We start from the raw sequence: 27,075 nt of genomic DNA, 5'->3' as shown, positions 1-27,075 counted from the left end.
CAAGCAAGTCGCAGATGGGCAGATGCCCAGGAAATGCCAGCTGTGGGTGCAAAGAAGCTGCTACTGGACAGTAGAAGCTTAGGTTTCTGCAGGAACGACAAGGGCTAGAGACTTCCCCTTTGGAGGACGGATCCCTCACGCCGTGGAGAGTCGTGCAGAAGTGTTTTCCCACCGAAAGACCGCCAACAAGCCTTGCTAGCTGCAAATCGTGCGTTAGGGTTTTTGGAGGCTGCTGTGGCCCAGGAGGGACCAGGATGTTGCCAATTGCGTCTGGGGACAGAGGGGGCGTCGAGCAAGACAAGGAGCCCTCTCAGCAGCAGGCAGCACCCGTAGAAGTGCCAGAAACAGGCACTACGAGGATGCGTGAAACGGTGCTCACCCGAAGTTGCACAAAGGAGTCCCACGTCGCCGGAGAACAACTTAGGAGGTCGTGCAATGCAGGTTAGAGTGCTGTGGACCCAGGCTGGATTGTGTACAAAGGATTTCCGCCGGAAGTGCACGGAGGCCGGAGTAGCTGCAAAAGTCGCAGTTCCCAGCAATACAGTCTGGCGTGGGGAGGCAAGGACTTACCTCCACCAAACTTGGACTGAAGAGTCACTGGACTGTGGGAGTCACTTGGACAGAGTTGCTGGATTCAAGGGACCTCGCTCGTCGTGCTGAGAGGAGACCCAGGGTACCTGGGATGCAGTTCTTTGGTGCCTGCGGTTGCAGGGGGACGATTCCGTCGACCCACGGGAGATTTCTTCGGAGCTTCTAGTGCAGAGAGGAGGCAGACTACCCCCACAGCATGCACCACCAGGAAAACAGTCGAGAAGGCGGCAGGATCAGCGTTACAGAGTTGCAGTAGTCGTCTTTGCTACTATGTTGCAGTTTTGCAGGCTTCCAGCGCGGTCAGCAGTCGATTCCTTGGCAGAAGGTGAAGAGAGAGATGCAGAGGAACTCGGATGAGCTCTTGCATTCGTTATCTAAGGAATCCCAAGAGACAGAGACCCTAAATAGCCAGAAAAGAGGGTTTGGCAACCAGGAGAGAGGGATAGGCTAGCAACACCTGAAGGAGCCTATCAGAAGGAGTCTCTGACGTCACCTGATGGCACTGGCCACTCAGAGCAGTCCAGTGTGCCAGCAGCACCTCTGTTTCCAAGATGGCAGAGGTCTGGAGCACACTGGAGGAGCTCTGGGCACCTCCCAGGGGAGGTACAGGTCAGGGGAGTGGTCACTCCCCTTCCCTTTGTCCAGTTTCGCGCCAGAGCAGGGCTAAGGGGTCCCTGAACCGGTGTAGACTGGCTTATGCAGAAATGGGCACCATGTGTGTCCATGAAAGCATTTCCAGAGGCTGGGGGAGGCTACTCCTCCCCTGCCTTCACACCATTTTCCAAAGGGAGAGGGTGTAACACCCTCTCTCAGAGGAAGTCCTTTGTTCTGCCATCCTGGGCCAGGCCTGGCTGGACCCCAGGAGGGCAGAAGCCTGTCTGAGGGGTTGGCAGCAGCTGCAGTGAAACCCCGGGAAAGGCAGTTTGGCAGTACCAGGGTCTGTGCTACAGACCACTGGGATCATGGGATTGTGCCAACTATGCCAGGATGGTATAGAGGGGGCAATTCCATGATCATAGACATATTACATGGCCATATTCGGAGTTACCATTGTGAAGCTACATATAGGTAGTGACATATATGTAGTGCACGCGTGTAATGGTGTCCCCGCACTCACAAAGTCCGGGGAATTGGCCCTGAACAATGTGGGGGCACCTTGGCTAGTGCCAGGGTGCCCTCACACTAAGTAACTTAGCACCCAACCTTTACCAGGTAAAGGTTAGACATATAGGTGACTTATAAGTTACTTAAGTGCAGTGTAAAATGGCTGTGAAATAACGTGGACGTTATTTCACTCAGGCTGCAGTGGCAGGCCTGTGTAAGAATTGTCAGAGCTCCCTATGGGTGGCAAAAGAAATGCTGCAGCCCATAGGGATCTCCTGGAACCCCAATACTCTGGGTACCTCAGTACCATATACTAGGGAATTATAAGGGTGTTCCAGTAAGCCAATGTAAATTGGTAAAATTGGTCACTAGCCTGTTAGTGACAATTTGAAAGAAATGAGAGAGCATAACCACTGAGGTTCTGATTAGCAGAGCTTCAGTGAGACAGTTAGTCATAACACAGGTAACACATTCAGGCACACTTATGAGCACTGGGGCACTGACTAGCAGGGTCCCAGTGACACATACAACTAAAACAACATATATACAGTGAAAAATGGGGGTAACATGCCAGGCAAGATGGTACTTTCCTACAGTATGGGAGTGCTTCTACGGGAATTTCGATAGCGCCCGTCCTTGCCTGCGATCACTGTATGGAAGTCTGCTCCAATAGGGAACCTGGTATGGGTCCGATGTTAGGTGTGCTTGCAGAAGGATGTAATTGGTCTGACATCATATGACCTCTAAGTGTTTAAGCCTGAATGTCTGGGGACTTAATAGCCCAGCAAAGAGATTGGCGATTTTGTCTGGTCTTGAGAAGTCAGGGAGTCATGTCTGTCTCTTACAGGAAACACACCTGGTGGCCAAGGATACGTATAGAATGCGGTCAAAGTGGTTCCCTAGGCAATTCTGGTCATCCGCCCCTACGAAACATGCGGGGTGGCGATACTTTTGTCGAAGTTCTTCCCTGGTGAGGTAATTGGTAAGCTTCATGAGGTACAGAGGAGGTTCCTGGCGCTCAGGGGGCGGGTGGGGACCTTCCACTTCACTATTGCAACAATATATGCACCTAACATGCAACAAGAAACATTTATGAGGCAGGCCATTTCATCGGCGCTCACCACCCCTGACAGTGCCATTCTCAAGTGGGGATAATTTAACCTGGTTATGGATAATGAGATGGATAGATCTGGGCATCGTTATGGGCAGACTGGTGCGCTGACAGCAGGCGGGAGGCAGTGGCTGGCTGAGTGTGGTCTGCAGGATGTTTGGAGACGGGAGCATCCTAAGCTTAGGGACTATTCCTTTTATTCTGCGGCCACTAAAACGTATACACGTATTGATTTTTTCCTGGCCTCTGCGGCGTTCATCTCTCGAATCCGGGAGACCACTATCGGGGCCCGGGCCTTGACAGATCACGCACCTATCACCCTAGAGGCGAGTCTGGATATGAGGCGTGTGGGAAGCCCCAGCTGGCGCTTTAGAGACACCATTTTGCAGAGTAGAGTAGCGGAGGAGACGCTGAGACACGTGATAGTGGATTACCTTAGCATTAATGATGATGGAGGAGTTAGCATAGAGACAGTATGGGAGGCCCTGAAAGCGGTGGTGCGGGGGGAGGTGATATCCCTGGCAGCTAAAGACAATAAAGCACTGAAGGAACTGAGACCAGCGCTTGAGCAAAAGGTGGCGGCTCTGGAGCGTTCACATAAATGTACTGGTACACCTACAGTATGGCGGGAGCTGGAAAGGAGAGCGATAGCAGCTGAAACGGCTAGACTGGGACAGGGCCGAATACGCGATAGCAAGGCTCAAACACAAGTACTACATCGGAAGTAACAGGTGTGGGAAGCTTCTAGCACACCGGCTTAGGGCGCAGCGCTCCGCAGCGGCTATAAAAATGATACGTTCCCCCTCTAGGGGGGAAGTGCACACGGACGACCAAATGGCAGAGGAGTTTGCTGAGTATTATAAAGGGTTATATTCAGCGGATGAGAGGTGTGTGGACCCAACTGCATTTTTGGCAGATAGTACAATTACTCCGCTTGGGGAACACGAAGCATCCTAGTTGGATCAGCCCATAAGAATAGATGAGGTTATCTCTGTGATAGCACGTCTAAAGAACGGGAAGTCGCCTGGCCTGATGGCTTTACGGCACTCTTTTATAAAACGTTCTGTCCAAAGTTGGCTCTGGTCTTGGCAAGGCTCTTCAACTCCTTTCGGGTAACCGGGGCTCTCACTCTTAGCATGCTGGAGACTACCATTACTGTCATTCATAAATCCGGGAAAGATCTGGAAGATTGTGCCTCATACAGTCCTATTTCGCTTCTGAATATTGATGCCAAGTTGTTTACGGGTATCCTAGCTCACCGCCTCAATCCCTGTATGCCAGGCCTTATCGACCCGGACCAGGCGGGCTTTATACCCCACCGACCGTGTGGAGATAACACAAAGCGCCTTCTGCATTTAATAGAAAAAACTGGCAGAGAGGCGCTCCTCCTTTCTATCTATGCGGAGAAGGCTTTTGATAGAGGGCATTGGCCCTATCTCTTCCAAGTGTTAGAGCGCTTTGGGTTGGGCCCGGGGTTCAGGACCTGGATCCAGTGTATCTATTGTGCGCCCAAGGCTGCGGTACGAGTCAATGGAACCCTGTCCTTGCCATTCTCGGTTGGACGTGGAACACAGCAGGGATGTCCGCTCTCCCTGCTGCTATTTGCGCTGTATATGGAACCCTGTGCGCAGCGCCTCCGCGATAATCCCCTTGTCGATGGCGTCAAATTTGGGGGCGAATATCACCTTATTAGTCTCTATGCGGATGATGTGATCCTCACCCTCGCGGAGCCCATGGTATCGCTTCCGGCTTTGATGGTAACTATGGAGGAGTTTGGGCAAGTCTCTGGATTCCGTGTGAATATGCAGAAGTCGCAGGTCCTCGGCCTGTCCATCTCTCCTGACCATGTAGAAGCCCTGAGGGCCTGCTATCCCTTTGTATGGTCGACATCGCAGGTACCCTACTTGGGTATCGAACTGGCGACCTCGGCGGTAAAGACGGCGAGCGTGAACTATGCAACTTTAACTCGAGAGGTCCTGCGAGACCTTGGGAGCTGGGGGAAGCATAACCTCTCTTGGCTGGGTAGGGTTGCGGCGGTGAAAATGACGGTGCTTCCGCGCATACTCTCTTTCAAGCACTTCCTCTGACTCCTCCGCCTCGCACGAGAGCGACCCTACAGGCTGCGATTTTGAAGTTTATTTGGGATGGCCGGCCGGCACGGATCCCACGGAACGTTCTATACCGCCCTAGGGGGGAAGGCGGTTTGGCTGTCCCCTGTCTGTTGCGGTATTTTCAGGTAGTCCAGCTGTGCTTTCTTTTAGAGTGGAGCAGGCCGCTTTATGAGAAATACTGGTGCTTTATGGACCAGGCGGTGGCGGGGTCTTATATTTGGAAGGAGCCCTGTCTCTGACGATTGCACAGGGTGGATGGATTGTATTCCTCCCCGATCACGGGGGTGACGATGCGTGTGTGGGACGCTGTGGTGAGTCGGCAGGGGCTCACAACGTTTCCATCCCCTATGTCAGCAATCCGTGAGAACCCTGACTTCCCACCAGGCCTACAGGTAGCGAGCTTCCGCCAATGGTATGATGGGGGCTGTAAGAGGGTGGGGAGTCTCTTTGACAAGAGTGGAGTGATCCCTTCTGAGCAGATGCAGGAGACGTATCAGCTAACTGAGGCGGACAGACTATTGTATTATCAAGTACGACATTGGGGCCTTATGCCCGCGAATAGGGCTTCGATAGACAGACCACTAACCCCGTTTGAGAGGTGGATTTTCACAAAGAAGGATGACAAACAAGTGATATCGGAGCTTTACCGGTTCCTGCAGGGTGGGGGGTGACCGCCTAGGACGAAGGGTCAGCGAAGGTGGGAGAAAGAGTTGGAGAGAGAGTTCACGGAGGAGGAATGGGATAATATCTATTACAGAACTCATCATACGGCCCATAGTGCTGCCGGGACAGAGACGGCCTACAAGATAACTTCCTACTGTTACTTCACTCCAGCAAGAATAAATGCATGGGACCCGGCTAAGTCTGGCCTTTGCTGGAGGGGGTGCGGTAACACGGGCACGCTAGGACATCTTCTTTGGCATTGCCCCAAACTACAGCGAAATTGGACGAGTATATTAGATGACATTGATAAGGTGTTTCAAACAGAGATCCCTAGATTCCCCTCATATGTCTTGCTGCGCTTACCCAACCCTATTACGTTTCCTCTTCGCTCGTTAAGGGGACGGCAGATGGCACTGGCTCTTAATGCTGCCCTTCAGACAATCCTTGCTCTATGGAGCACGGATAGGTTGCCAATGTATGGGTCCTGGCTCCAGAAATTATGGTTTATTTTGGGGATGGAAAAGCTGACTTTGGCATCCAAGCAGAGGGTAAGCGACATCAGTGTGTTATGGAGACCTTTCCTTCAGATCCTGTCTACAGAATTTACCGAGCTGACGTGCCCAGCATATCTAAGAGTACTGGGGTTGACCTGAGAGGTTTAGTAGGATGATGGGGATTGGGGCTGTGAGAGTGGCGGAGATGACCTTACAACTGGAGTGGTGAGGCGTTCAGGTGAGAGGGAGGCGGAGCATACAGGCGCAGAAGCACGATTGTTCTTGTTCCCTTTTTTTTCTTTTTTCATGTTCGTTTGATTGTGAGCACTGTGAGATCCGGCTTTGAATGTCCTCCGGACCTGAGGCTGATATGTGCCATATGAGACTGGGAAGATGTTCCCCTAATTTGAATACTGGGTTGGCTGTGGGACGAGACGCGCAGGGCTATGGGGCGTATCAATATTGAAATGAAGGGGAATCATTGCATTGCTCTGTATTGTTCTTCATGTTTAAATGCCAATAAACAGATTTGATCCATAAATTCCTTTCCTTGTCATTTACTCTTCACAAGGCCAGAACAACATGGAAGAATTTGTTTTGCGTACTTTACAGGAATTTGTATCCTCCTCCACCATCCAGGTATTTAGTTGGATATAAACCCAATGTTTATTTGATTTAGCTTGGTCACTTCACATTCTACCTGTTTTGTGACCACCAGCTTTCTTTTCTTTTGTTACATTAGACGAGATTTCAGCATTGAGAGAACAGGGTCTCAAACACACATTTAAAAAACATTTTTCAAACTGCGAGATAACTTATTATAGAAATGAATTGTTACTTTTGGCCCCTTATTTGAATATCCTATAGTGCTTTAGTGTTGCATTGTTTCAAGCTTGACCTATAAAGTATAATAACAAGGTGCAGTGCTAGCTTTATCAGAACACTGAATCGTGATGTATTTGGGCTGACAGACAGAACTAGTTCTGATGTAGCCCGTCCTTGCCTATAGGGTTTTGTGAAATCTCTTCAAGTCATCTTTGGTAGTCTCTTGGCTTGTGTGAACAGTAAAGTAATTCCATTAATTTAAATAAATAATCACTTTCTCTAAGTGCTAATGAATTTGTGAAGGAAATACAGAAATTTGGGATTCCCTTTTCTCAGAGTTTTCGCTATTTACTGAGCTCCTTGTTTGTCTACTACAACCTTCTGTATACAAGAAATCAGGAAACTGAGCAAGACATGATGCATTGTGCATCGACAAATGTTGATTGAAATGGGAGTGCAGCCCTGTTTCACTTATTACTTTTAATTATATTTTGGCTAAAGAGACTGAGAACAAAACAAAGGACACAAATACCACTGACATTAGTACACAGGAAAACCAACCTCCACTGCATGTCAAACAAGTATTGGCATCAACAATAGGTTTTGCCTTTGTTTTTCCTTTCTAACTGGATTCTAAAATATCAGAAAAATGTTATAATGTCTGTTTTGCATTTGATAAGTTGTTAATGGTTTATCAAATGTAATACAAACATTATTATGCCATTTTTCTAATATTTGTAATTCAGTTAGAAAGAAGGAACAAAAGCGAAACCTATTGGCATGAGGAAAGAAGAGAAGAAAGAGGACAGTGAAGCAAGATGACAGGAAGAAAGAAGACAGCAGTGAAGAAAGAAGATGAAAGACAGCCTGTGGTAAAGAAGATAGGAGTAAAGAAAAAGAAGACAGAAGTGAGGATGCGGTGAAGAAAGAAGACAGTGTGCAGTAAAGAAAAAAGACAGCAGTGAAGAAAAAAGAGACAGAAGACGGCATGTGGTAAAGAAAGAAGACAGCGAAGAAAGAAGATGGCACGCTGTAAAGAAAAAAAGAAGACTGCAGTGAAGAAAGAAGACAGCAGATGGCATGAGGTAAAGAAGATGGCAGCAAAGAAAGAAGACAGAGAAGACGGTAGCGAAGTAAGAAGACAGAGAAGGCAGCAGTCATGAAAGAAGGCAGAAGATGGCATGCAGTTAAGAAGAAAGAAGACCAAGAAGAAAGAAGACAGAAGACGACATGAAGTAAAGAAGAAAGAAGACAGCAAAGAAAGAAGACGGCTTGCAGTAAAGAAGAAACAAGAGGGCAGCAAATAAAGAAAACGGCATGCAGAAAAAAAAGACAGAGAACACAGCGAAGTAAGAAAACAACAGCGAAGACAGCAGATGGCATGCAGAAAGAAAAAAAGATGGAAATGAAGAAAGACAGGGAAGACTGCAGCGCAGAAGGAAGATGCAGAGGGAAGGCGGCAGCGCAGAGGAAAGACGGCAGAGAATAAGAAAGAAAAAAGACCGCAATGAAGTAAAAAGAAAGAGAAGACGTCAGCGAAGAAAGAAGGCGGCAGCGAAGGAAGAAGATGTCAGCTTAGAAAAAAGTCGGCATGCAGAAAGAAAAAAGAAGTACCTTCAGCATCGTAGCCAGAGGAAGGACACTGGCCAGTGTCCAATGGGAAGTGACCGGAAGGTGTATTTGGTCCAGTGGCAACCCGACGGCAAGATCGGCGAAGGAGATAACAGGAAGTGATGAGCAGACAACGTGCTAGCCAATCAGAAGCATGTAAATCAGAGCGACGTTGGAGTAATTCAATGGTAAGTTCAGATAAGTAAGGGTCTGGTTCTAAGCCCCTTTTACTTTTTTTTTATTTTTATTTATTAACAATTTTTGCAAGCAGCATGCAATTGCGTGTGCAGGTGAAATCTAAAAATGAGTGGTTAAATATGTTGAAGGATATAGAGAGAAGATTAATGAAATCAGGAAGCCAAAAGGAAAACATCAGACTGTGGTGCATGGAGCATTGAGGATGAGGTTGCTGATACAGTTAAATAGTGTAATCAAGTCCCGAAACAAGAAAGAAGAGAATAGAGAACAGGTGCAACAACCACAGGTCTTTATGCATGCATTTTCTACACCTATTGATCTCTTGACCTGCTGCCTATTTCTTCTATATGTTACTATCAGCTTATTGCTAGGACTATTGTGTCAGACGTTCTCTCATGTGGGTTTGCACAATGTTATTTTAACATTTGTTTCATTAAGCCAAGTGGCAGAATGACGAAAAAAGCCCTCAAAACTTAATTAATGCTCCCTAATGCATCTCAATTACATCTAAAGTATCTTATGTGCATTGGTTCCCTCACCTTACAGAACTTTAAGTTCATTCTGTTTCCACTAGACTCTGACTCAGAGGATGAAGATTCCCATTTCTACTCTGTGGATGAAGCTGCACTTAGGAAGAAGGCAGAACACCAGAGCCGTAGGGCACTGAGCTTCTTTTCTGCCCAAGTGAACATCTTGAAAGGGAGAATCACTGCTCTTTGCGAGACCAAGGTGAGTCAGAGTGAGTTGGGATTCACTAGGGAGGCTGGCAATTATGGGGGTCACTAGCACATATGATTCTCTTCAAGGAGATCTTCAATAAATAGTCTTAAACACTTAATGGTCCTGCCCTGGGAGGGGATGCTAGGCCACTTTTACAATATCTTACACAGACTATAACTCACCCGAGAAATTGACTGCTGATGACATTTCATGTGATATTCAAAAACGGTATTCTTACCATCTAACTATTCTGGTGAATTTTGCGGCCTATCATAGCTAAATAAAGGTGCTTTATCTAACTATTCAGAATATATTGTATAAAGTAGACTATGAATTGAGTTTTATTGCCTTTTTAGATATGTTCACCGAGACAGGTTAATAGATGTGGGAGCAGAAACAGATTCCTAATTTCAAGCAGTAGGGATTCAGGCCTCAAATTTCCAGCAAATGGAGTTAAAACTAAAGAAATGGCAGCACTAAAAAAGGCAACACAACTCAGGAATAAATATTTAAAAACTGCTAAGTAAATCGGCTGAATGATTCAAAGGGTTGATATGATTCTTGTAAGTATGTATGTCTAGATATATTTTTCTGTTTTAGGTGTTTTCCCACTGAAAGATCCTGTGTATGGGGTGGGGAGTGCATACCATGCCACCATTTAGTGGTAGAGAAGGCTCAGAAGGTGGTGGTGGCGAACATCACCACTGAACAGAAGGGGAGTAGAAAGAGCAGGGAAGGATTGTGGGAGGATGACAGCTAGCAGAAAAGGGATGTATGGGTATTTAAAGCACAGCAAGAAACAGAACTGTGTCGACAGGGTGTAAAAGGGCAAACAAATAGTGATCAATTCATTAAGGGATTAACTCTACAGAGTCAGGTAGTTTTGTTAAGACAGTTACAAAAACACCTGAGCCAGCGGTGCACAGCTTTTTACCTAGATATTTACTGTAATGAGTAATTTGAAAATAAACTATTATAACTCAAATACAACTAAATAATGGCTGGAAATGTAGAACATTAGAGTCCCGAATTATGAGTTGTAATCCACCCAGTATAGTCTTACAGGAAAGCCACTGGCATAAATACAAGCAGAAACATAATTGTTTGCAAAATGGGAAGATCACAGGTGTTTTTCCTTCCATAGGGGCCGCACATACAGGAGAATCCATATTTTTTTGCAACAAAAAGTAAATATTAAGAAATGAACTTCGGGTTCTTATAAAATAAAGCACAATGAGTATGAATCATGAATTGGCTAAATGGGAAATTATTCACATTGGCAAGTTTTTTGGACCTTTAAGCTTTACTTTCCATCTCTTCAACAATATAATTATATCTTTATTGCCTAAAAGAAGTGCTGGGAATGAGCAGGGATTTTAACTGCATAAAAGCTTTAGAACTTGACTCTTCCAGTCAGCTATAATTGAAAACAAAGTAAACCCATATGTTTTGCTTTGATTAAAAGTTTAAAGAAATGAATGGATCTCTTATGTCCTTGAACGCATAATTAACCTAAAATTAAAGAATTAATTTGTTTTTCAACTAGATTCAACTCCACAATCTGAATTGATGATTTCTTAATTTTGTCTGTAAACGTGAAACTAGTGTGCTCAATTGTTTTTACAGATCATTGCACAATTGTATATGAAGTTCCTATAACATATGCAAAAAACATGAATAATGGATGACAAATTAACTATTTGTTTGAAAAAGGGTAGGTTACAGCAAATGTGTTTATTAAGGAATGTTTCTAAGTAAATTTAGCCACTTCAATAGTTGGGGATTCTTTAAAAGCAACACTTGCAGGAGAAAGATATCTAAATCTGTAACTTTCAAATTCAGCGTTCAATTATTTAAAGCAATCACCGTACTGAAAAGGTTTTGAACCAAATTGGCCAGGGATAATGAAATATAGGCATCTGTAGGAACAATCTTGGAGAGAATTGCTGCATAGGGAAAGCAAATTAAGAGCAAATAACCCAGACTGCAGTGACTCAGCTCTGGCATGAAGAGGAAGTATATACAGATTAGTTCCCTCCTTGGCTAGCCACATCAATAAAAATACAATGGAGGTATTTATTAACACTGTAAATAATATTACTTCAGATTGTTGAACTAAACATTATTATAAAATATATACAGTGCATCAAAAAGTAGAGAAAGGAACCATTCTTAATTATCCGTCAGAGCTCGAACTCCATCAGCCTCAAAAGCTATAGAAATTATCTCAGCTTTTTCAATAAAAGATGGAGGAACAGTACTGCCTAATGAAAAGGCTTGTGGGGAAGACAGTATCTGATGCCAGTTCCCTTCCCAGGACACAGTTAGTGGCTGGTCTCTAGGGTCTCTAACTCAAGTGCCTCAATCATGATCAACTTGGTGAAAGGAGGCACTGAAAACAAATCACCATGGGAACAAGTGGCTCTACCCTCTGTCCCCATTTTAGTTGCTTCATTAATAGAGCCACTGGCCATAGCAGATTAACCTAACCCCATTGCTCAATTCCCCATGGACTCTAGTTACAAACTTAAGACATACAGTGATGATATATAGCACTTTCGGTGAAGGCTGACGAGAATATCCAGTATGATTGGACCAAAAAGCAACGTTTTCTGCAATAGAGGATTATAAATTTAAATAAAAAAAATCTGAAACACTTTTCAGTAGCTTGAAGGAGGCACTTACAGCACTTATTAATAAAGGTTACTCATGATCCCTAAAACATACTTTGGCATTTTTTAAATATGAAGATGTGTATAGTTTGACAAAATGCTAGTCCTTAGTAAATTAGAATCTCTCTTAAACTGGAGGAACTGGTTTCCTCTTTCACCTATTGAGCGAGTAGCCCTAATTAAAATGTTATTTGATTTCCTTTTTACAGCTTCCAATTTATTTTGTACTCTAGATTCTTTAAGCAATTTATTATTTATTTTTCCCAATTTTATTTAGTGCAGCAAGTGTCCAAGGCTACATTTCTGTCTTGAAAGAAGGAAGGTTGGCTGTGCCTGGATTCAGATTATACTGTTTTGCAGCATTTGTGAATTATTATTGGCGATACACCTTAACTGACAATTCACATATTTACCATATTTCCTTACCTTTACATTTTTCCCGGGCATTAGACTGGATCTGGAAATGTTTCGTGAGGTGGCGTTTGATTGGCTCTGTGTCATCTGCACCGAAAGTTAAGTGTGCAGTACCTATATATCTGTCACACCAGCGCGCTGATTTCAGTTCTTTTCTTTCCATGACAGTCAGTGCAAATTCGGGAAGAGTTACCCCAAGTTTTTTTTGACTGACTCTTTTTCCACCTTTTGTAGAGATTTATTTGAGACCTTGTCTCCTGCTGCATCAGGATGTCCGCTAGGCAAGCTAGGTTTAACCTGTCATCGACATAAAACTGTGACAGACCCGCACTGGAGTCTGGGAGCGTGACCATGACTCCACGACCTGCGTCGACTGTTGCAACATCTACTCCAAGGCCTTGAGGGAGCGTTCCTCCAAGCTCCTCGCCAACTCGATGATGCAGCACTCAATATCACGGTCGAGAGGACAGTCCCGAGATTGTTCGAAAGTGAAAGAGATCGTTGACTTCACCATGTCTGTCAAAGTCATCTGAAGAAATGAAGGAGCTTCGGCGTTCGAGGTCCTTCTCTCTTGTGGAACCTATGGCTGGGCTGTCTCTGTGCTCTCCAGTGTTTTTCAGAGTTAGAGAGACCCTCGCCCAGTTACAAGAATTCTATGAGGCCATGCATCTCATTTGGGTGGCCCTTTCCCACTAGAGCGCCTTCAGGCCCCAATGGCTCTGGAGGTGCCCCTACTAGTTGGCAGGTTCACTCCGGCACCAGTTGGGCACCCAGACTTCCCAGTGCCTACTCCAATTCTGACACCCCCGGCGCTGCTGACGCCTCATGGCGTTACCATCCCTATCATCATCCTCGACTTCGACACAAAGCTGGACTGTCGACCGACCGAGTCTGGCGCTGACTGGGGGCAAACTACCCATATCAGAGTCAGTGCCTTATTCATGGGACAAATGCAAAAAGAACAGACAGTGAACGGAATGCTGAACAATGCAGACATCAGTCTTGAGCCTGTTCCTCATGGGAAAATTCCAGCCCGAACTGTTAAGCCAAAACGTGGGACCCATGCTCACTGCGCCACTGGGTTCAAGCTAGCCTAGCTGATGAAGGGTGATACCCTGAAACTGGTCTTAGGATGCTTGTTTCTGGTCCAGGGAGGACCTGGCTTGGCAATTCGGGCTGGACTGTTCCCATAAGGAACAGGGTCAAGACTGATTTGCATATGGCTGGGTCCAAACTGGGGTGGCGTGGTGAGCAAAAAAACGATGGATTGAAGCCAGATCTTTGTGACTGGGGGTAAATGTTTGCATTGTTCAGCATTGTGTCCATCATCTGTTCTTTTTGCATTTGTCGCCCCAAGTGGGAAGGGTATGCCCAGACGTGGGTCCCGTGCTCAATGCGCCATTGGATTCAAGCTAGCCTAGCTGATTAAGTGATACCCTGAAACTGGTCCTAGGATGCTTGTTTCCGGTCCAGAGAGGACCTGTCTTGGCAGTTCGGGCTTTCCCTGGCTCCTTGCCAACCCCAGTAAGCCTTCCTCCTCTTTTGTAGGATGGAAGGGGCTTCCAACCACGTCTTTACACACCCAGCCACCTGGTGAGCAAACCTCATAATCTTTTCATGGCCGTGGATGCAGTTCTCACAGATAACATGGGGAAGGTGCCATGGATTGAGCCATTCCGCCACTTTCCCGGCAGCCTCCAAGCCCCTTTAATATGCTGTCCGAGCATCATAGGCTTCCAGTGGAAGGAAGGATACGCCTGCACCACTGGAGTTCACTAACATCAGACTGCTGGGTTTTGCAGCTTGTCAAAAGGGGCTACTCCCTCCCCTTTGTGACCACCCCCATCCGTGCCACTTTCATATGACAAGCGGACGGAGGACCACCTCTCCTTGCTTTGTAAGAAAGTGCTAGCTGTCTTGTCCAAAGGCGCTATAGAGAAGGTACAGGCATCAGATGTAGGTCAAGGTTGCTGTTCTCGCTACTTTCTTGTGCCCAAGTAGGCTAGAGTCATTCGTCCTATTCTAGAACTGTGCCTTCTCAATCTCTTCCTGAAAAAGGAAAATTCACAATGCTCTCACTTGCGCAAGTACTGTCTGCCCCTGACTCCAGGAGACTGTATGGTATCGCTGGACTTACAGGATGCTTCACATCTCCATCCTGCCTGCCCATATTTGTTACCTGCGGTTCACAGTAGGCTAAGAGCACTTTGTTTGCTGTTCTCCCCTTCAGCCTTACCATCGGCCCTCGGGTGTTCATAAAAATGATCTCAGTGGTTGCAGCTCATCTGTGGAGGTCAGGACTTCCAGTCTTTCCCTACCTTGATGATTGGCTGTTGAAGGCAGGTTTGCCCGTCAGTAGTCTCCCACCTTCAGACTACAGTGAACCTTCTACACTCGCTGCTATCTTTCATCAGGGCTCTTAGGGACACAGTGCAGATTCAGCCCTAGGCTTCTGATTGGCAACTCTAGGATACTCAGGCTATTAAACAGATGTTTCAGAGACTATCCTGAATTTCAGTGAGACTGACTCTGAGGCTTTTGGGCCTCCTATATTCCCCCTTGTGACACATGCCCATTGGCATATGCGGCCTTTGCAGTAGGATCTGAAGTTCCAGTGGGCACAGTATCAGGGGAATCTCTCAAGCTTGGTCCAGATCTTAATATTCCAACATAGTTGCTTGGATGGATTTTTTTACCTGATGTTTCCAGACCTGTTGAATATCCTCAGGTGCCAGGCTGTATCTGGAAACATCCATAGCTGCCTAACTCCAGTAGGGAGTACTTGGCTTTATCTCATCCCATTGTGACTGAAGCCATAAAATGCACACCCTGGCCCATTGACATCAGTTTCCTTAACCACCACTCCAAAAAAAAAACTCCCTCCCCCTCCACCCAACTCACCCGCCAGTTCTTTGGGAAAGATCCAGAGCTCTCTCACTTAGTCTCATCATTCTCTGATACTTTTCGCAAAATCTGTTGCACAGTGCTTAGAAATGTGACTCCCTAAAAAGTCATGGTTCAAACCCTGATTTGCATGGACAAATGTAGCTCACTGATCTGAACAAAGTTTGCTTGTGGTGCTTGGGCTGGAGGCATGACTCGAAGCCCCACAACATTTGTTTGCTGCATTAACTGAAAGACTATCATGGAGTATGATGCCAAACTGGAACAATAATCAGGGGTATCCTTACTCTATATAGAAGTAAGTTGCGGGAAAGGAGTAATACCAACAAAGCCAATGTAACATACCCTCACCACAGACCTATGCTTTTTTTCAAAGCATAATTAATGACTAATGATGTGCCTGAGGAGAACGAGAAATCTGATCCATTATTCTCTATAGTTGTTAATTCATTTAATCACATAATTCATATCAAATGATATGCACAAATATGATACATCACATGTTCCAGGCAAGTGTGGCTGCAGGTTCACATACGTAGCATAATCTTGCTATCTAGTGTTGGGCTAATCAGTGTTAAAGTTGTTTTCCTTCTAAGAAAACCTTTAAGTCATGAGGTAGAGTTACTCCTCCTCTTGCTGGTAATGCGCATGGGTATCAACTCCATTGTTAGATTGTTTTCTTCCGCTGTCTGTTTCGGACATGTGCGCCTCTGCTCCGTCTCAACATCCTCATTTCCTAATTTAGGCCTAATGTTGGTACTGTTTTCAAGCGTAATTAGTACTCAATCCTTTGAACGGTTACCATTGTTGGTTTCATCTGGGAGACTCGGTTCAACCGCAGGCCCATTGGGCCTTCGCCCTTTGGGGCAATACTTCTACTCTGATACCGTCATCATCATGTCTGCTTGGTGATGGAATGGACTCTCTTTCGGTTATGCCCCCAATGTCATGCCAAGTTTCCACGCACCGACCAACATCAGGTGTGTAACTTGTGCCTTTCTACGGAACGTCAGGAAGATACCTGTGAAGCCTATAAATCCTCCAGGCCCAAGAAGACATTGAGAGACGGACAAACTCAATGATTCAAGATGTCTTGATGCAGTGCTGACAAAGCGCTGGACATCTTTGGATCGGAGGAACTTCAGGAGGCAGGTTACACTCAGGGGCCGACAGCAGATGAGAGCACCTTCTCCCAAGACGACAGCTCAGAGTCTGAGCTCAAGATGCACAACCTCACATCAGGACAACCTGCAAGTTCAGAGCCCCCTCCATCCCTTCCCCAGCAAGCCATTGTTAAGGGATGAACACCTGCCTAAGACCTCCTTGGGCCACCACTACCTTCGGGCCATGGTCAGCACTGAATAGCTGTGTCCAAAACGCCCATCACTGCCTTCGATACCGTAAACGTAGCAGCAGATGCATGCTCGAGAGCTGACTCTCGGAGTCGAGGCGAACATTGGAGCTGAAACCAACTGTGTTGGAGCCTGGACAGTTGGCATCAGAACCATTGGTGCTGAATGCGGCTTTGGAGCCAAAAACATACTCCTTCTTGAAGCGACCAAAGGGTTCAGAATCTATGGAGCCTGTACTCGAACGACTTCAGCAGAAGATAGACTCTAGACAGTGGTATCTTGTCATCCACCCAGATGCTAATGGTATATTAACAAGACCTCAATCACTGCTGCGCAGCCAACTAAGTGGCAGCTTACTTTTGAAGAGGCTTTGGACATTCCTATTCCAATAAATCACGGGAAGAAAACAGACAAGGCTACTAGCCCTGTACACCCTACTGCACCACCACCTGCACCAGAACAATATTCCCGAGGGTTCCATTAATTCTTTTTGGGAGGAAGAAGAGGAAGGAGACCAGTATTCCATCCCACCTCAAGACAATCTGTGGGACACATACGATATTAAACTACCCATAGATACAGACCCTGATCTGTACACAGCCAAGCCCTCTTCCCCAGATGACACCACATTATATACTAAGATGTCATAGGTAGAGCAGCTGCATATAACAAGGTCGAACTCCATACCGACCCTATAGAGGATGATTTTTTTATTCGAAATCCTCTCCTCTAGCCAGTGTTCAGCAAAGTATCTATCAATGCTTAATGGGATGCTCAGACACACTCCAGATATCTTCAAAGAGCCTGTTAAGGCACATGTCATAACTCTGAGGGTAGATAAAAAATATAAGCATCTCCATCTGACCACACATATATTAAAGGTTAACTGCCTCCCTACTCACTGGTGGTCGCTACAGAAAGAAATGAGGGCAAACTCATAAACGTCTGGTGAGGAGCCATCAACAGATAAGGAATGTAGAAAGTCAGATGCAGCAGGGAAGACGGTGGTTGCCCAGTCGGCCAACCAATGGAGAATTGCTAACTCATTTGGACTCCTCTACAGATATGATAGGGCTCATTGAGATGAGCTGGAGGGGCTCCTTCAACATCCCCGAGATAAATACAAAAAGAGAGCATACAAGATTGCCTCTGAGGGCAAAGTAATTGCCATCACTTCAATCTGCTGCAACGTGGACGCAGCCCACACAGCAGCAAGAGGCATTAATTCTAGCATGCTACTTGGACATCTTGCCTGGTGCAGGGTCTCTGGCTTCAGCCAGAAGTACAGCTAAACATACTGGCACTTCCCTTTTATGGCAAAGGCCGTCAGATCGACACCCTGCTCGAAAAGATAAAGAAAGACAATGAAACAGCCAAAGCCATTGGAGCATTACAAACACCATACCAAAGAGGCTCATTTTGCTGTTAACCTTACCGTGGGGTCACTAAAACCAGCTCCACAAATAGTCACTTCTTACCAATGACCTTGGACACAAACCACTTAAACAAGGTTTTACCATAGAGGCTTCTACTGGGACAATGCTTTTAAGGGCAGAGGAAAATCAGGCTTCACAAAGCCCTCTGCCACCACAACAAAGCCCTGACTTGTCCCCTATGTCCCCCCGCCCACCTCCCCCTCCTCCCCTGCCAACCACACAACCTGCCAATTATAAGAGTTTCTTTGCGCCTGGATTAATATTATCTTCTATCAGTGGGAGTCGGATATTATCCAACATGGTTATTATCTCGAGCTCACTTCCACACCTCCAAACATTCAACCTCGCAAACACAAGCTCTCCTTGGAACATCAGCAGTTGTTCAAGGAGGAAGCATGGCACAGAGGTCTATTCACTCTACTTCCTTATTCCCAAAAAGGATGGATCTCTAAGACCAATCTTGGACCTCAGACCCCTAAACTAGTACATCTCAGAGCATTGTCAAATGGTTACTCTTCAAGATGTCATACCATTACATCAACAATGTGACTTTATGGAAGCAATTGACTTGAAAGATGCCTATTTCAGCATCCCAACTTACCCGGCCGTCGCAAATATCTCAGTTCTGTAGTAAACACCCAACATTTCCACTTCAAGGTGCTACCCTTCAAGGTCACCATCGCCCCCAGGGTCTTCTCAAAAAGTCTTGAAGTGGTAGCAGCCAAATTGCACAGGTAAAACATACACGTTTTTCCATACTTAGGCGACTAGCTCATCCAAAGCGCTACTCAGTACCAGTGCTTGCAACACACTCAAGCCACCATAAATTTACTTAATCAACTAGGCTTCATCATCAATGAAGTCAAATCCCATTTCCAGCCTCTGCGGGTGCAAAGGTACTTAGGAGCCATTCTTGATTCACAATGAGGTATAGCATACCCAAATGCCACAAGAATTCAATCCTTGCAAATGCTTATCCCACTGTTTCAACCCCTTCAGAAGATAACAGTGAGGACAGTCATGCGTCTCCTAGGTCTGATGTGTTCATGCATAGCCATAGTACTTCATACCAGACTCAACAGGTGTCTGATGCAAGAGTGCTTAGCATGCCAATGGTCTCGGATAAAGAAGATCAATTGGAGTATCTAGTTTTGGTCCACCGTCGAGCTTGCAGTTTCTGCAATGGTCAAACACCAACAATCTCCTAAAGAGACCGCCTTTCCTGGTTCCAATTCCGCAGAGAACCATTAAAACGGATGCCTCCCTCACGGGCTTGGGAGTACATTCTCAAGCTCTCACTATTTAACAACACTGGATGGTCAGTCAGAAACCTCACTACATCAGTCATCTGGAGTTGCTAGCTGTTCAACTAGCCATAAGAGAATTTCTCCCTCACCTAATCACTGAGGTAGTTCTCATCAAAACGGACAACAAGATTGCCATGTAGTATCTCCAAAAGCATGAGGCACCGGATTCCCTCAGCTATCTCACCTAGATCAGACCATTTGGAGATGGGCTCTCTGATACAGCATTCACCTGTTAGCAGAGTACCTTCTAGGAAGGGACGACAACTTTGCAGATCTCCTCAGTAGGAGGCATCAACAAGTCCATGAATGGGAGATCCACACACATTGTCCTCCCATACTTCCGGTGTTGGGGTCACCCACACTGAAGTAAGCAGCTGAGGCGATCCAAGGTTAAAAATCCTAATTTATTGTAAAACAGTGACACCCACAACCCTGAGCATCCCGTTCAGCAGGTGATCCGGGTAACTGACCGCCGTTGCCTGGCCCAGCTTAAACGTTCACTCCCAAATGTGGAATACATATATAAATAAACAGTGTTTCACGCTCATGCGAACATTTGTACAATTGAAAGTAAACCCTCATGTCAACATTAGAGTATCGCTCAAGCGAACATTACCATGTGACATCTAACAACATTTCCCTCCTTTAATTAAACAAAATATATCCTTTGAAACTAACATGACATTACACAGAAATGGATTCTAAATGAATATATAACTTTAAACATCACGTAATCATTAAATGTACTGGGTGTTTTTCTTTGACGACAAACTAACTCTCTTTTTTGTGCAACTCCAGTCATGCTGTTATTCAGCACTGTTGCAGATGTTGGCGTTGAAGTGGAATCGTTTAATTGTTGGTTGGATGTTAACCAACTAGGCCAATCACATTGATCTAACTCAGACTGGAGTCTCGTTTTTATCAAATCTGTTTGAGATGACGACAGAAGTACTAAATCCCTTATGTTCCACCAAACTTTGTTTTCTATATAAAAAAAAAAAACAGAACTCTTTGACACTCTCTTAACCTGCACAGGAGCTGAATATTTTGATATACCTTTACACACTTTTCTTGTTTGTTTCTTTTTTTTTTAATAGGAACCCAATCACCAATTTGTAGATTTTTAATAAACTTTTTACCTATGTCAAATTTCTGTTTCATTTCATTTTGTTTTTTTAATACATGCAAATCAACTGAGGTGTCTTTGGCCAGGCACGTATCAAACTTGTCTTTACCTTTACACCTGAACCATTCAGGAAACGAGTTAGTATGAAATTTTCTACCTCTGAGTAAAGAAAATGCCAAATACCTGTAGTATTGTGTGGCGTTGTGTTATAGCTCCAATTTTCTTTTTTATAAATTCCTGTACATCCTTACCTGATGCAATGGCTATGTACCTTAGTTTATTATTCTATTTGCCTTTTCAATCAAACCATTAGAATTGGGGGAAATACAATGCCACCTTAAGATGTTGAATATCATTCTTGCTTAAGAAGGAACATATTTTATTAGAAACAAAATGTGTAACATTATCGGTAACAATGAATTTAGGAAAACCTTCCATTGAAAATACACAGTTAAGGAATGATATGACATTATCTGTGCTATGAGAATCACAAAAGGTATAATACACACATTTGGGATGGTAATCTATCATTAGTATCAGAAACTTACAATTACTGGAAACAATGTCATATGGCCCAGAGACACCTAAAGCAGTTTTTTCCAATGGTGACTCAGGAAATGGAACAGGTTGAAGTGAGGTATCCATAGTTTTCCATTTCTTGTCAGACAACAAGCATTCCCCACAATTATCTATCATTGATTTGACTTGTGCCTCCAAACAAGGCCACCACTAGTATTGCGTAATTTGCTTGCATGTTTTATTGATTCCCAGATGACCCTGATGGGCATTTTTGATGATGTCCTTTCACTCTGTTCTGGGTAGAACAAATAGGTAATGACATAAAATCAAGTCATTCTCTGTTGATAGTGCATTGGTTACTTGAGCAGAACATCTTAAATCACCTGAAAGCTTTCTATTTTCAGGCCATCCATTCTTTATGAAATTTCTCACCTTGACCAGTACAATATCTTTGGAGCTCTTATCTAACCACACTTGTTCAGATATAGAGGCATTGCATTCCGCTATAGCATCTAATGTAGATATGACACATTCTGTATCTTCAAGCATATCTGGTTCTTGATCACATTCCAAGGACATACAAGATAAAAAGTCAGCCCTGAATGTTTTTCCCCCCAGCCAGATATTTGATCATCAAATTGTATTCTCGCAATTTTGACAGTAATCATACTAATCTTGCTGACGCCTTGTTGGACCCAGAGCCAAGAAGTATGTGCACAAGCGTTTTATGATCCATAAAAAGCTCAAATTCAATTTATGAGCTACCCAGACACAAAACAATGCTTCTTGTTCAATAATGCTATAGTGAGGTTCAGAAGGTTTTAACATTCTGGAAGAAAAAAACGACTGTGTTCCTTGCTATCTACCCATTGACCTGGAATAGTACCAATACCAGTCATATTAGCATCCACAGAGATATAAAATTGCAATGATCCTGAAGGAATTAAAGCTGGAGCATTAACAATTAAATTCTTCATTTTATTGAAAACTTCTGTAAGTTGCTATGTCCAAATTAACTTGGATCCTTTTCTTAACAATGACCGCAATGGTTCCACTTTTTGAGCATAACCATTGTACAGAGCGGGCATAATACTCTGCCAAGCCTAGAAATTAATCCAGGTAGTCCTTGCCTGCTGGAGCAGGGGTATCTTGTAAAGCTTTGATCAGAGAAAAGTTTGGTTTTATCCCCTCTGATTAAATTGTATGACCTAAATAGTCTAATTCTTGAGTGCCAATTTAGCATTTTAATTTTACTAATTGTCAAACCTACATAGAACTCTTTTGTCAAAAACTTGTGAAGTGTTGTGTTATGTTCTTCACAATCACTGCCAAAGACTAAGATATCGTCTTGGTAGGCCTGAACTCCATTTATTTCCTCCAGAAGGTTATCCATTAGCCTCTGAAAGACGCTAGGTGCCGAAGCCAGGCCAAAAGGCAACTTGAGATATTTAAATGTACCGAAAGGGGTAATAAATGATGTACATTTTTGGGACCCAACAGTAAGCGGTAATTGATAAGTGGAACGCAAATCAATGATAAAAAAAACCTTGGCCCCACCCCGTTTTGCAAACAACTCCCAAATCTTTGGAAGGAGATGATAGTCAACCAAGATACTCTTGTGGAGTGAATGTAGGTCAGCACATAAACTGACTACTTGTGGAGTGAATGTAGGTCAGCACATAAACTGACTGGATATTTTTCTAACTACAAAAATCGGTGAGAGATATTCAGTTGATTCACACGGTGTTATCACCCCATCAGAATATTAGGATTTAATGGTAGTCTTAAGATCATTTCTTGTGCTCAGTGGTATGGGCAGTGACTTATGAACTACAGGCCGTGCGCCAGATTTTAAGTGAATCTGACGAGTAAAACCTTTCACAGACCCAATTTTATTAGAAAAGAGATTTGGATATGATTAACCAGTTGTTGTATGTCTATTGTGTCAGTATTTTCAACCATGTTCCTAACCAAAGGCTCCTCATGAACGTAATCACTAGGTACTTTACCCAACACAATGGGTTTATCCGCGCCAGGCATCAAGTAGAGGCCAGTTTTGGCAAAGTCTAGCCAACCAATTATGTTTCTTTCCCTGATAGCAACATATGTTTAAGTGGTGATATGCCTGCCTAAATAGTCCAATCTAGAAACAAAATATTCCAACATTTCTATATCAAATTCACCAAAAGCCTTTGGAGAAACATCAGAAGGTGTTAAACTGAACTTTTTGCTCCAATTTTAAGGAAAGGTTGTATCTGAAATAATGGTAATTGGTGAACCTGAATCAGCCATAACCTGGAGCTAAACATTCCTAATCGGTGCTAGACACAGTGGACCTTTAATTCTATGTTCATCCATTATGGCATTACATTCAGTGGTCAAAATGACATTTTACAGTTTTTCTGTAACAACATTCACACTTTTTTGCGCTTTAATGCTATTCATGACGGGAGAGTTTTTGTTGCTTTTGCACATGACCTGTAACTGACCTTTTGTTTAGCAGAATAAGCAGTTTTTACCAATTACTGGGCAATTGGGATTATTACTAACATGGTTTTTAGACCCACATCTGTAACAAATGAATTTGTCCCTTCTTGAATATTGCTGCTTTCCCATTTTACTCCCCACTTTAAACACTTTAATAGAATCATGAGTATCATCACTTCAAATCTGTAAGGCATTAATAAGGTGGTCTTTGTGAATGGCTTTGGTAGATATCATCACCTTTCAATGTTCTTAGCTAAATCTATGGTTTCTAATAATGTGGGGTTTCTGCAGCTGAGCAAGCGTACCTGTATCTTTTTTAGAAGAACCTTGAAAAAACATATTGATCTCCAATATATATATATATATTGTAGTTGGCTCCAAAATCAAACATGGCTGCCAGAACTCTGAATGCGGCAATGTATTCCTCTGCTCCTTCATCTGTACCCTGCTTCTGCTTAAAGAAATTGTCTCTCGCCAACATTATACTTGGCTCATCAGCATATTGTTTATCCAAGTACACCAAAGCATCTTTATACACATTCCATATATCAGTATTGTCACCTGCTCCATGTTGTGCTGGTGTAGGAGGCAAATTGTCAAATACCTGTTGAGCAGGATAGCCAGTGCATGTAGGAAAGTACCATCTTGCCTGGCATGTTACCCCCATATTTCACTGTATATATGTTGTTTTAGTTGTATGTGTCACTGGGACCCTGCCAGCCAGGGCCCCAGTGCTCATAAGTGTGCCCTGTATGTGTTACCTGTGTTATGACTAACTGTCTCACTGAGGCTCTGCTATCCAGCACCTCAGTGGTTATGCTCTCTCTGTACAAATTGTCACTAACAGGCTAGTGACCAATTTCACCAATTTACATTGGCATACTGGAACACCCTTATAATTCCCTAGTATATGGTACTGAGGTACCCAGGGTATTGGGGTTCCAGGAGATCCCTATGGGCTGCAGCATTTCTTTTGCCACCCATAGGGAGCTCTGACAATTCTTACACAGGCCTGCCACTGCAGCCTGAGTGAAATAACATCCACGTTATTTCACAGCCATTTACCACTGCACTTAAGTAACTTATAAGCCACCTATATGTCTAACCTTTACCTGGTAAAGGTTGGGTGCTAAGTTACTTAGTGTGTGGGCACCCTGGCACTAGCCAAGGTGCTCCCACATTGTTCAGGGCAAATTCTCCGGACTTTGTGAGTGAGGGGACACCATTACACGCGTGCACTATATATATGTCACGACATATGTATAGCGTCCCAATGGTAACTCCGAACATGGCCATGTAACATGTCTATGATCATGGAATTGTCACCCCAATGCCATTCTGGCACTGGGGAGACAATTCCATGATCCCCCGAGTCTCTAGCTCAGACACGGGTACTGCCAAACTACCTTTCCCGGGGTTTCACTGCAGCTGCTGCTGCTGCCAACCCCTCAGACAGGTTTCTGCCCTCCTGGGGTCCAGCCAGGCTTGGCCCAGGAAGGCAGAACAAAGGACTTCCTCAGAGAGAGGGTGTTACACCCTCTCCCTTTGGAAAAAGGTGTTAGGGCTGGGGAGGAGTAGCCCCCCCCAGCCTCTGAAAATGCTTTCATGGGCACAGATGGTGCCCATTTCTGCATAAGCCAGTCTACACCGGTTCAAGGATCCCCCAGCCCTGCTCTGGGGCGAAACTGGACAAAGGAAAGGGGAGTGACCACTCCCCTGACCTGCACCTCCCCTGGGAGGTGCCCAGAGCTCCTCCAGTGTGCTCCAGACCTCTGCCATCTTGGAAACAGAGGTGCTGCTGGCACACTGGACTGCTCTGAGTGGCCAGTGCCAGCAGGTGACGTCAGAGACTCCTTCTGATAGGCTCCTCAAGGTGTTGCTAGCCTATCCTCTCTCCTAAGTAGCCAAACCTCCTTTTCTGGCTATTTAGGGTCTCTGCTTTGGGGAATTCTTTAGATAACGAATGCAAGAGCTCATCAGAGTTCCTCTGCATCTCTCTCTTCACCTTCTGCCAAGGAATCGACCGCTGACTGCTCTGGAAGCCTGCAAAACTGTAACAAAGTAGCAAAGACGACTACTGCGACCTTGTAACGCTGATCAGGCCGCCTTCTCGACTGTTTTCCTGGTGGTGCATGCTGTGGGGGTAGTCTGCCTCCTCTCTGCACTAGAAGCTCCGAAGAAATCTCCCGTGGGTCGACGGAATCTTCCCCCTGCAATCGCAGGCACCAAAAGACTGCATCACCGGTCCTCTGGGTCCCCTCTCAGCATGACGAGCGTGGTCCCTGGAACTCAGCAACTCTGTCCAAGTGACTCCCACAATCCAGTGACTCTTCAGTCCAAGTTTGGTGGAGGTAAGTCCTTGCCTCCCCACGCTAGACTGCATTGCTGGGTACCGCGTGATTTGCAGCTGCTCCGGCTCCTGTGCACTCTTCCAGTATTTCCTTTGTGCACAGCCAAGCCTGGGTCCCCGGCACTCTAACCTGCAGTGCAAGATCTCCTGAGTTGTCCTCCGGCGTCGTGGGACCTTCTTTTGTGACTTCGGGTGAGCTCCGGTTCACTCTTCTTCGTAGTGCCTGTTCCGGCACTTCTGCGCGTGCTGCTTGCTTCTGAGTGGGCTCTTTGTCTTGCTGGACGCCCCCTCTGTCTCCTCACGCAATTGGCGACATCCTGGTCCCTCCTGGGCCACAGCAGCATCCATCAACCCTAACCGCTACCCTTGCAGCTAGCAAGGCTTGTTTGCGGTCTTTCTGCACGGAAACACCTCTGCAAGCGTCTTCATGACGTGGGACATCCATCCTCCAAAGGGGAAGTTTCTAGCCCTCTTCGTTCTTGCAGAATCCTCAGCTTCTACCATCCGGTGGCAGCTTCTTTGCACCCACAGCTGGCATTTCCTGGGCATCTGCCCACTCCCGACTTGAGTGTGACTCTTGGACTTGGTCCCCTTGTTCCACAGGTACTCTCGTCTGGAAATCCATCGTTGTTGCATTGCTGGTGTTTGCCTTCCTGACAGAATTCCCCTATCACGACTTCTGTGCTCTCTGGGGAACTTAGGTGCACTTTGCACCCACTTTTCAGGGTCTTGGGGTGGGCTATTTTTCTAACCCTCACTGTTTTCTTACAGTCCCAGCGACCCTCTACAAGCTCACATAGGTTTGGGGTCCATTCGTGGTTCGCATTCCACTTTTGGAGTATATGGTTTGTGTTGCCCCTATACCTATGTGCTCCCATTGCATTCTATTGTGACTATACATTGCTTGCACTGTTTTCTATTGCTATTACTGCATATTTTGGTTTTGTGTACATATATCTTGTGTATATTTGCTATCCTCATACTGAGGGTACTCACTGAGATACTTTGGCATATTGTCATAAAAATAAAGTACCTTTATTTTTAGTATATCTGTGTATTGTGTTTTCTTATGATATTGTG

The 27,075-nt window shown here is 45.0% G+C and overlaps 1 protein-coding gene across 1 annotated transcript in view; it reads left to right on the top strand.

Moving 5' to 3' along the window:
* The window catches only part of ATG2A (autophagy related 2A), a 2,189,461-nt gene that overhangs the window by 787,880 nt on the left and 1,374,506 nt on the right, over positions 1-27,075 (top strand). Inside the window, exon 20 of the mRNA XM_069207806.1 lies at positions 9,283-9,437. Within this exon, the coding sequence (XP_069063907.1) occupies positions 9,283-9,437 (155 nt within the window). The remainder of the gene's footprint in view (positions 1-9,282; positions 9,438-27,075) is intronic.

Source organism: Pleurodeles waltl, chromosome 9 (assembly GCF_031143425.1).
Source record: "Pleurodeles waltl isolate 20211129_DDA chromosome 9, aPleWal1.hap1.20221129, whole genome shotgun sequence".
In the NCBI taxonomy this organism is placed as follows: Eukaryota; Metazoa; Chordata; class Amphibia; order Caudata; family Salamandridae; genus Pleurodeles; species Pleurodeles waltl.
This window is presented reverse-complemented; position numbering and strand designations above follow the sequence as displayed.